At 33.9% G+C, this 12209-nt stretch overlaps 2 protein-coding genes across 6 annotated transcripts in view; both read left to right on the forward strand.

Moving 5' to 3' along the window:
* Positions 1-12209, forward strand: part of LOC108746485 (ecdysone-induced protein 74EF) — a 295998-nt gene that overhangs the window by 116740 nt on the left and 167049 nt on the right. The gene's annotated exons all lie outside the window — the stretch shown is intronic.
* Positions 2675-4762, forward strand: LOC108746486. The gene is made up of 2 exons (XM_018483295.1): positions 2675-4209; positions 4563-4762. Exon 1 carries the CDS (start codon positions 2872-2874, stop codon positions 4195-4197), a length of 1326 nt encoding a protein of 441 aa, XP_018338797.1. The 5' UTR covers positions 2675-2871; the 3' UTR covers positions 4198-4209; positions 4563-4762.

Consider the following 12209-nt stretch of genomic DNA (forward strand, 5'->3'; position numbering starts at 1 on the left):
CATTTACCCAAAATGAATTCGATGTCTCATAATAAGGGCCGTTGCTCTACATATATATATATAATAAATATATATAAATATCAAATTGATCCGTAGTCCGAACTTCGTGCTATATAAGTTTACATAGCTCATAATCGAATCTTATGCGATATCAATCAGAAGTTTGAAGTCCTCTCTGTCGATCGAGACATACTATTAAAAAATGTATCAGTATATGTGACAATTGTTTCAAGAGCTAATATCTTCTTCACATGTCGAAAAAAATTTTTTTTAATCGCGCATTAGTAAATATTTTTATGTAAAAATACATTTTAGGTGTATCACCCTAAAATTAAAAAAAAAAGTTAAAAAATGAAGGAGTTATTATTTTATATATTAAAGTTCTTTTTTTTTACATGCACACGTCTTCAAGAATTTTTTTACACATTGTTGTTTGGTTTGTAACGTTATTATTAATAAAACACGTTCTATAATGTTGAAAATATATTCCATTTTTTTGTTCAAATTAGTTGGATAGCCTTACAATGTAATATCAATTGGCCTGTTTGATCCAGTGTGATAACCATGAATGTTTACAAAAGTGTGACAAGTAAGGGTTGAACTCTTGTAACAGATGCAGGAAAAAAAATATAAAAGAATTTGTGTTTACTTTACTTTACAGCTTTTCAAACAATCTTCATTGTGCAAGAATTTTTAATAGGAAAAAGGACTATGCCCAGTTTTATAGGGAAATTTGGGTACTGGATGAACAACTTTGAGACATGCCTAAAATTTTAAGGTATCAAAGGAGGATCAAAAATTCTATAAGCCCAACTTTATAGGACAGGTTTCCTAAGTGTTAGAACTATCCAAAGCTCGCTATTATGACCATGTACCACTAGTCTTATCCAATTTCTTTACGTCCAGGGCATCTCCCCGCGATGATGACGCGAATGACGACGGTAACGGATTGTACCAAAGACATTGAAGTAATATCTAAAATGTGTTTGGTACAGTTTATTAATCGGACTAAGTCCCTGGTCGCGATTTATGCTGTCATGTCACAGAAATTCGAATTTGCTTGTAATGACGGCGATGCCTCTGGAGTTCGCTCTGGTAAGACGGACGAGCGGCAAATGTATCAATCGGAGTAAATCAGTTTTTGGTACGGGGTCATCTCGAAGCAGCTACTGGGATTCACTGTGAGTAATATGGAAAATATTTAAAAAACCAATCGCATAAACATTTGTTGGCTGGGAAAGTGCTAGATTTCTTAGAACAAGAACTTAATAGGTCCACAAGAGCCCTACTCAACACATTTAAATATATATGTCATGCCTATTGGTGCCATTATAAAAGAAAACGTACAAAAACGAGAGATGGAAACGTTATAAATACTGAACCGCAGCTTCTTTGTCAAATCAATTAAAATCTTTTGTTTCATACTTGTGTTTTATACTTGAGTGTCTCTCTCTCTTCTTCATCAATTAATATATATCACTTATAATAATATATAACTATTCATTTGGGGTCCAAAAAAGGTTTTAATTATCGTCAAGATTGGACAGATACTAAATGATTCGAGAAATCGAATAAAACCAGTTCTACATGGTACACAATACATGGTCATACTAGCGAACTTTCAACATCTGTAGCACTCAAAGGACTCATTTCACAAAGTTGTGCATATGGAACTTTTTAATCCTTTTTTTTTATTCTCTACAATTCTAGCTAGGTCTCAATGCTGTTCAGCCGGAGCCCAATGCGTATAGAAAATAAATACTGTACATAAATAATCCCACAATTTGAGCAATATTGAGAGCCGTAGTTTTTTTGTATATTATTCTGAAATTGATTATTTTAAGCATATCGGCTTATGGGAGGCGGTCATTCCGAAGTAGATAATCACCGATTTAATACACACTCAACCAACTTAGGATTTTGAAAAATTAAGATTTGACAGATGAAATATCAACAATTGTGTACAAAAAAGAAAAATCGGATTTTACCATATAGATTTAAGGGGGGAACCTCATGTAAAATGAAATTTTTTAGCCATTTTATTTTTTTGCTTAAATTGATAGGAAATTTCCTCAAAAATACGAGAAAAAAAGTTAGAAAGTGATCCGAGAGGTCCTTGTACTTTATTTTCAAAAGAAAGTAAACAGTCGAATTGGGCGAAGCACTCAAATAGTCGAGCGCTCGTCGGACAATCGGCCTTTCGGTTCCTTTGTAATAAAGTTTGACCTGGCTGTGTTAGAGTTTCTACTAATGTAAAGCAGATGTCATCCCTACCGTCTTCGACGTCTGTATGTGTATGTGTATGTGTATGTGAGTAACGGTTTTTGAAAAAGGTGACCCCTCGCTCAGTTCAGCAGCGTCTCTTGAGTCAGATCAGTCGTTCGCAGAGCAGTTTAAAATAAGCATTTATTCGAAAACAAGAAAATGAGTCGAAAAGTGCAAGGTGATAATCCTAATTATCGTCCGAATCGTCCTAGACGGCGAAAAGTTCCTCAAAAATTCAACCCAATGAGTGCTGAGACAGAAAGTGAAGAGGCAAGCGGAGGTGAAGGAATGAGCTCTTCAGCTAAAAAAATGAAAGCTACGTCAGCATCAGCTGAAAAACACTTATGAATTCTATGATTCGGTAGCAATGTGTAACATTAATAATTATCACATTGCTACCGAATCATAGAATTCATAAGTGTTTTTGCTGCAATATCGGATATTTCTGTGTGCAAAACATGTAAACGAAAGCAAACATTTGGAGAAACAGGCAGTCGTGGATTAGGATTTAAAATCGCCGTTACATGTGCGTGTGGGACTGTTGTGATTAATTCGGGACCTTTTATAAACAATAGTTTTGAAATTAACCGCAGAATTGTGTTTGTGATGCGTTTATTAGGCGTGGCACGTAAAGGTATAAACATATTTTGCGGCATGATGGATTTAGGCTGTGAATTGAGTGAACGTGCTTATGACGGCATTATACAGCATATACATGCTTCACTGCAAAAAATTTATAATGATACGTGTCACAAAGCTGTTGAGGAAGAAAAACAATATAATGAGAAAGAGGAACAACCTTTAACAAATCTCAAAGTATCTGGAGATGGCTCTTGGAAAAAGCGAGGATTTTCTTCACTCTACGGTGTAACGACGCTCATTGGATATAACACGGGGAAAGTCATCGATTTATTGGTGAAAAGTAGTTATTGCCAAATATGTACATATTATAAAAACGATAAAGATAATCCCGAATATTTGGAGCATAAAGAAGATGGGCATTGTGCAGTGAATCACAGTGGCTCATCGGGTAAGATGGAAGTAGATGCCGTCGTAGAAATGTTTCTCCGCTCTGAACAATTACACAGAGTACGTTATAGTAATTATATAGGAGACGGTGACGCTAAAACGTTCAAAGCTATTTTGGATATTGAACCATATGGTCATGAGTTCAAAATTAAAAAGAACGAGTGCATTGGACATGTGGAAAAGAGGATGGGCAGTCGGTTGCGCAATATAAAGAAAAGTGCAAAATTAGGAGGAAAAGGAAAGCTGACCGATGTGTTAATAAAAAAATTAACAAGATACTACGGTCTCGCTATCAGGCGTAACAGTGATTCTGTTATTGAGATGAGAAAGGCGATAATGGCAACATTTTATCATTATACTTCAACAAATGAGAAACCGCAGCACGACGGCTGTCCTCCGGGCGCCGACTCGTGGTGTAAGTGGCGCGTCGCACAAGCCTTGGGGCAAGAATTTGACCATCCAGATCCACTACATGAAGATGTGCAAAAACATATTCGTCCAATTTATGAAGATCTGTCACGGGATGATTTGTTGGAGAGATGTTTAGGTGGGCATACACAAAATGCTAATGAGAGCTTCAACGCTATCGTCTGGCGTTTAGCTCCTAAACATCTCAATTGTGGTAAAAAAATCATTGAGATAGCTGCTTTTTTGGCTGCCGGCATGTTTAACGAAGGATTTTCGTTCGTCCTTCAAACAATGCAACATCTCAATATCGTAATTGGAGAGCAGAGCAAAGGATTCGCCGATAATGACGACAAACGCCGTATTGAACAGCAGGAGCGCCGCTCTCTTGATGCCACCAAAGAGGCTCGTACTTTTCGACAACAGCAAAAAACGGCTCAATTAGAACAGTTTGAAGAAGAGGAGGGTCTACTCTATGGCCCTGGAATCGCAGATTAGCAAAAAACTGCGGTAAGTTAGAACGAATTACGAATTTTTTCACGATTTTTCTATTACTCAAACTTTAAACGCGTTTTTCTCGAAACGCAAAATTTCGCACGCCGTGCAACGTAGCTCAAAAACTAATCATTCGATCTTTATGAAATTTGGTATAGAAATTCTATAGATATTTTACCTCAGCATGACGAGATTTTTATTTTTTTTTATTTAAAACATTGTTATTAACAATTGTTTATAAAAGAAAATCCTTTTTTTTTTTCAAAACTTCGCCATTTTTGTAAATTTGCAAATTTTAATAAAAGGGGACCGTCATGCTGAGCGTTTTTGCATAAATTAAAGAACCCATTTTGTATTTTTTGTTTCAGATCATTTTTGTGACCTGTATGCTGCACGGCGCATTTTCAAGACGCTGTTTTCAAGCCGCCATTGCACCGTTTTATTCTTAACGATTAGTCTTAAAAAAATATTTTCTTTCAATATTATAACGTAAATAAATTGTGCCTTAAATTGCAAATTAATCTACGCATTACATTTTTCAAAAAAAATTCCTGAAAAACAGGCCATTTACATGAGGTTCCCCCCTTAAAGCTTTATTATCACAAAATTTACCTTTATTTCACGGCATTAGTATAGTAACAGATTTCGTAATGCCACACAGTTGATACGAAGCCAACGTCATATAACCTAGAATCCATCTCGACGTAAAGAAACAGATATGAAAATAATACAAAATCGACCTTTATGCTGATTCTGTATCTCTTTCTTATCATTTGCCAAAATAGCCGGTCACTGCCCGTTACATTGCGAAGTGCAACGTTGCCAAATATATAATACACTCGATCTCTCGAATCGTTGACAATCTCATACATATATTTATTACGAGGGCAAGTCAATAAGTTCTTAGAAAATATGTCAGAGGGCACTCGCAGTGTTATGTCACATTACTTTTTGACAAGTAACATCTTTCAGCTGATTACTGTCAAATTTTGAACGGAATTCATCGCGTGGTTTCATTTCTGTAGACGATTAAAGCGAACAACCTTGTATTTTTTGCAAAATGGAAAAACGAGTTTCGTACAGTGATCAAATATCTACATATGAAAGGTTTAACGCCGAAAGAAATCAAAGCCGAGTTGGATAATGTTTATAACACATCTGCACCAGCGTTTGCGACTGTATACAATTGGGTGAATGAATTTAAACGTGATCGTACATCCACATGTGATGCACCTCGTTCGGGACGTCCAATTGAGGCTGCTACGCCAGAAATCATCGATAAAGTCCACGATATTGTTTTGACTGATCGACGAGTGAAAGTGCGCGAGCTTGTTGAGGTCACAGGCGTATCACGTGATACAGTGATTTCAATTTTGCACGAACAATTGGGCATGAAAAAGCTATCGCCAAGCTGGGTGCCACGTTTGCTCACTGTGGACCATAAGCGCGATCGTGTGACGATTTCAAAACAATGTTTGGAGATGTTTCAACGTAATCCAGATGAATTTTTGCGTCGATTCATTATTGTGCATGAAACATGGATCCGTTATTTCACACTCGAGACGAAGGAACAGTCAAAACAATGGACTTCACCGGGTGAACCAGCTCCGAAGAAGGCGAAGACCGTGAAGTCGGCCAGAAAGGTGATGGCCATAGTTTTTTGGGATGCACGCGGTATAATTCATATCGATTACCTTCCAATGAGGCTGCGTAGTAATCGCCATTGATCGTTTGTTTCGACGATCAATGGCGATTACTTTGCAACCTTATTGGACCGTTTCAACAATATTTTAAAGAAAAAACGTCCCCATTTGGCGAAGAAGAAAGTGCTCTTTCATCAAGACAATGCACGGGTTCACACGTACCCGGCACCGATGGCCAATTCAACGAATTCCGCTACGAATTGCTTCCCCATCCAGCATATTCCCCAGATTTAGCCCCCTGCGACTTTCCTATTTCCAAACCTGAAGAAATGATTCGGAGGAAAGAGATTCACCATCAGAGAGCAGCTCATCGCTGAAACAGAGGTTTATTTTGAAGGGTTGGACAAATCATATTATTATATCGGACGGCTTGAAAAAATTGGAGAATTGTTGGATCAAGTGTATCGAGCTGAAAGGAGACTATGTTGAGAAATAAAAATGAATCAATAAAAAAAAATGTATTTTACTATGTTTTTCTAAAAACTTATTGACTTGCCCTCGTATATTCTATGTACAAATAATTCACTAAAAATATAGCACATAAATAGTATCCATAATTTATTGCACTAATATTGCATATGATTTGGAATTACTGTAATGATAATTTATTTTACTTCATATTTTTTACTTCAAAGTAATAATGAACTTCCTTAATGAATAAAATACTAGAATTATGTAAATATAAAAAATGATCTGGAATTAGTGTCTGATCTACATCTAGTGATTTCACCTTACTACTTTCTAAAGTAATATACAATGTAACATGATAGTTTCCAAACGGTCGATAGTCTAATTAAAATATCTATATACGGATCTTACATCTGCTTATTCTTAATCATATTTACGTTTACGTCACGCGGGGAATCATTTGGAATTTATATTAGTTAATCATATATATTTGTAGTATGCATATTTGTAGTGCACTCACAATCTAATCATAAATATATTTTTGGGTGAACAATAGCGTTTAGAAAAGAAAAAGGTATCGGACCATGTGTACGCGATCTAGGCGGGAAGTGAAAGAAGTAGGGAAGTCTCGAAGATGATTAGAAAGCATTCTAGATATTGGAGGTAGTTTTAATTTGTCCTTTTTGACACTTGTAATTAAAGTTATAAAAGATACAAAATTTTTACACTGAAAAAAGAAGTGTTTAATTTTAAAATATTAAATGTTTTGTTCTTGTCTGCATTTTTTAAACACTTAAAGGTTTTTAAATTAAATTTTTGTTTTAAATTTTTCAATAAACAAAACACTACGCGTTCGGATTGAAAACACTATGTATTTTAAATCTAAACATAGTGTTTTGTTTATGGAAAGAGTTTAAAACTATATATAACATACATTTTTTTTAAGTCTATTCTACAATGCACTCTTTCCTGTTTCTTGCTTTTTACCTTTTGTTTTTTTCTTCTTTGCAATCGTTTTATCGACAATTGTATTTCTTGCTACGTATCTCTTGTTTCTTTCGAAGTTCGTTAACTTTTATCTTGGGCAACATAAAACAAAAAACTGGAAAAGAAGCAAGAAGACAAGATATAAAAAATAGTAAAAAGCAAGAAACAGGAAACAAAAAGCACATTATAAAATAGGCTTAAGTATTTAAAAAATGGAGACAAGAACAAAAAATTTTAATATCTTCAAATTAAACACTTCTTTTTTCAGTGTACAGACTTTTTAAAATGATTTTTCCTGTACTTCCAAATAACAATGTTTATTTTAATGAGAAAAATTTAATAATATGAAAAAATTTGTTTTAAACAAATAAATGAGAAATGATATCCTCTTTAAAAAATCTGAAAAGATTCTCTAAAATATTCTAATATGAGGAGCAGACTTTCAAAATGCGTTTTGTCCAAAATTTATAATTTTCAGAAAACGAGAAAGAAAGAAACTCCGCACACAAGAAAATTATGCACTTTACAGAAAATAACAATATACCAATGTGAAATATTAGACAAAATTGCTAAACAATTGCTAAAAATATTAAACAAATGCATTTTATTTGTCTCTAGTTAATAAACATAATGCATTTCGGAATGTCTATGCTTTTATAGCATATAAATTAACGATGAAAAAATGCTTTTTGAATACTTAGAATAGCTTATAATATGAATATTTCAACCACATTGAACATTACGCTATTTCTAACTAAAAAAATTAAATTTTGGATAAAACGCATTTTGAAAGTCTGCTTCTCATATATTGAATATGATGTTGTAAAGTAAATTTTGGGATCGCAATGGAATTCACTTATAAACAAATATTTTTTACAAAACTAAATTAGAATTTTATCCTAAATACTATAAAATGATTTTAAATATTCTTTTTTTATACATTAATTTTCAATATATTTATGCTTATTTATTTATTAAAAGTTGTAAAAATTTAACATTTAGAAATTAGCGTTAAAAAATTTTCCTTTTAAAAGTTAATGTTTTTTTATCTGAGAGTATGATAAAAATTATAAAAGATTCCTGTCTATAAAAATTTTGTATATTTTATAATTTTATACATAATATAGTTACTCATGTCAAAGAAAAAAAAAGAAAACTTTTTAAAATGACGAATATCTTAGACGCAAGGCTTATATCTATTTATTTTTTCGATCTTTTTTTTTATGATTACTTAAAAAATTTGAAGCAATCTATTTTTAGATTGCCTTTTAACGTGTGGAATACGCCAAAAGCATTTCACTATTTAATATTATTCTTGGAGCCATAAAAACTATTTTATTTTAATTATCAGTTATATTTGAGCGTTCTACATAATTATCTTAATAATCGAACAAAATTATTTTTAATGGTTTGTGATCTAGCAAAATTTTAAGATATTGTATCAAAATCGTTTTTTCACGATTCCGTTTCGTCAAATTCTAATTCTGCGTTCTAAACTTTGCGTTAATTTTTTTGTAAATCTTTAATTTCTCAACTTTAACTCCTTTATACGACTGTTGAATTTTGTAAATCTTACTAATCATCGATTCTAAATTCTAAAAAGCCCTGGAGATAATTTCGTTATTTACATTTCCGATCTATGATTTTTTATTTCGAGTTCTATCGAATTCTTGATTCTGCACTTACATGTACTAAAAATTCGTAGATTGAATATTGATTTCAAATTCCACTAAAAGAAAAGAAAACGTATTTTTCTAACTTCTGCAGATATTAGTCCCGATCTATAGTAACTGCAATAAGTCTTTTACTCTGAGTTGCTCTGAGTTAATATTCTTCAAGTTCTCAATTTTATAATTAGAATCTAATCAATAGGCTTAAAGCTTAGAGATTACAGTTTCAGATGTGGCGCCAGAAATGCTTCTGTTGGAATAAATGTTACAGTTTAGAGCTTTGAGCAGAATATTAAAGATTTACTACTATTGTAGAGAGAATCTTAGACTTTACGAACGAAAGTGTAGCAGAAGTGAATCGGGAGATCCCTCCCCCCCCCTCCTCCCCAGATTCTATCGCCTACAAGATTCTACATCCCGGCCCCGGTAGGGGATCTCCCTACGGATTGATGGATTCCGGGTTTCACCGATAGTAGCCTTCTCGGATTTGGGATGCCGCGGATTCTCGGTCCCGAAAACGGCCCTCCGCGTCGCGCCCTCGCCGTCGGAAACGATCCGGAGAATGGAATTCGTCTCGATAACGCGCGCGACGCGCAAGTGCATCCGTTTCCCCTCGCGCCTCGTCTTCTGCTCGCTGCATCCGCAGCTGTCCTCCGCCCGGCCCGTTCGCTGCACTTGTCGCGCTACCCTCGTTCCCTTGACCCTCCCTAAACACATAAATTCTCCCCGTTTGCCCACGTCCCCTCCTTCCGTCTGTCACTACTCGGTCGGGGGCCCCACGGAAATAGACTCGAGATCCATGCGCCGACTTTCTCTGCTTCTTCGCCTAAGCGAGAAGAGCAGGTGCATTGCAAACATATCGTACCGATGTACCACCGTTAATGGTCGTTTGAAACACGATTGTCACATGACTGATTAATCTTTCGCACGGAGAAAATCTTTCGCATGATCTTTAATTAACACGGTATCATTATAATACGATATTAACATTTAAGATACTTATTGCTACTGTTGGTAATTTTAACTAATATTTTTTAATCGACGTTGCTGATAATAATTGATATATTTGTAACTTTTTTGCTAGATAACACACTAAGAAATATGTGTTTTAATTAAACTAATAAAACGATTCAAAAAGGAAGACATTTTAATGAGGATAAAACAGAATATTTACAAACAGAAAAGTTAATTTTGCTAAAAATTCAGCTAGATATAGATTTGAAAATCATTTTGTTGAAGCATTAAAATATTTATGTAGAACACTTAAATTGGTTGTTAGAATGTCAAAACTTTGCAACATTTTCAACACATTGAAGGAAAAATTTTTGGTATTTGTAACTATATAATTATATAATATAGCTGTCCCAAAAAATATTTAACTATAATTGATAGTAATTGCAATCATTTTTATGATAATGTAATTATAATTTTATAGTCATTTTCAAGAACATATCACTGACTCTAAAAAGAGTCGAAACGTCCGAGAGATATGCGTAAGTAAATACGGTACTAAAAGACAGTATAATTTAATTGCGCCATAATACCTGCATTACATTCATTCTTAATTTTAATAGATAATTTCAAATTTCATAGGGAAAGTTATCTTTTTCCGTTACATCACTCATTTTCAAGAGCTTGTCAATTATATACATTTGTTGATTAAATTATACATATAGTTGTATGTTATATTATTATTATCATACATTATAGCAGTAATATTATAATATTATAATTATAGTAACATTTAATTATTGTTTACAAATACTTTTTTCTGTCAGTTCATACTTGAGATAATATTTATTTCAATTTAGTTCAAAAAAATTATTTTTAGATCTGTATCTAGCTAAATTTTAAGACACTTGAGGAAAGTAATTTTTCTTTCGTGTGATTATAACAACCAGAAATTCTGTTTCACCAAAATTTTTGTTAAGCCTTTTCTTAATTTAATCTAAACATTTTTCTCAGTGCGCAAATTTGCATTTGACAGCATTGACGAACGTTAGCTCGTCTTTCGTTTATTTTCTTATTCGACGATCTGTCGAGAAAAATATGCGGACCATATTTGAAAAATTAATGGCGCTGGCATTCGATATTAACCGTTGTTACTCACTCATAAATCAATTATTAGCTAAAGACTCAACACGTTTACAATCATAATAAGCCTTTCCATTAATGAGTGCTAAGAAATATGTTTTTTCCTCCGTCGATGTTATCGTACGTTCAGCTGGAATTGTTCGATATTATACTTCCCAAGTATCACGCGTTAGGTAATCGCGTGGGAACGGACGGGGCGAAGATAAATTGCAAATCTGAGGGAGAGCATATACTATGTAGTGGATCTAAGTAATTCTATGTTAATTGCTTGCCCTCACTCCCCTTCTCTGCGTTTTGCGGCACACAAGCCACACTTTAAACGGCCCCTCCTGATCTGAGTCGATAACTCGTTTTCAAGCGATTCCACTCTTCGCTATGTTGGACCTTTTACGCTTTTCTGGGTTTCGCCCGTGATTTGTTGTTTTACACAGCTGCCGCTCGCCTGCAGTTGTGCTTGCGTGCAGCCAACAAATCCCACGCGACGTTGCACTTGCCACATTTTTTTCTGGAATTCGCGATGCAACTGTAACTTTCTTGCGAACTTTTACTATAACATTTCGATAGATCTCTCATCTCGCGAACGTTCGCGAGAATGTTGCGATTTATTTCAATGCCGAATATTCTTTTCACTGATTTATCTCCAGCATTAAATAATTACACAATACGAATATATAAAATATATGAGTGCGCGAAATAATAAATATATTAAATAATTAACGATTCTTAGGCTAATAATCTTGGATCGTCGACACATTTACTGACGTTCATTTCTACCAATGGTAGATTAAGTTCAATCGATGTACGTTAACTTAAAAAACTTTTAGTTTAACTTACTTTTTATTCTTTTTAGCTAAGGATTAAAAAAAGAATAAACTGAACTAAGATTAAAATTAATTAATGTTGGTAGAAATGGACATGAGTGAATTTGTTTAAACTGTCGTGCATCAGTAAGTGAATTAATAAGAGATTCTTCTTTTCCTCCTTGATCATCAGATACGCTGACATTGTGAGCAGTGTCAATATTTTTTTTCTCATAGTATCAATTCCGTGTTTCTTTAAATATTTTTCAAAAGTACGTTTATATGTTTATATGTTTAATCGAAAATTTCTAGAGAGAGAAAGAGAGAGAGAGAGAGAGAGAGAGAGAGAGAGA

The sequence above is a fragment of the Trachymyrmex septentrionalis genome, unplaced genomic scaffold (genome assembly GCF_001594115.1).
Source record: "Trachymyrmex septentrionalis isolate Tsep2-gDNA-1 unplaced genomic scaffold, Tsep1.0 scaffold172, whole genome shotgun sequence".
NCBI classification, from domain to species: domain Eukaryota; kingdom Metazoa; phylum Arthropoda; class Insecta; order Hymenoptera; family Formicidae; genus Trachymyrmex; species Trachymyrmex septentrionalis.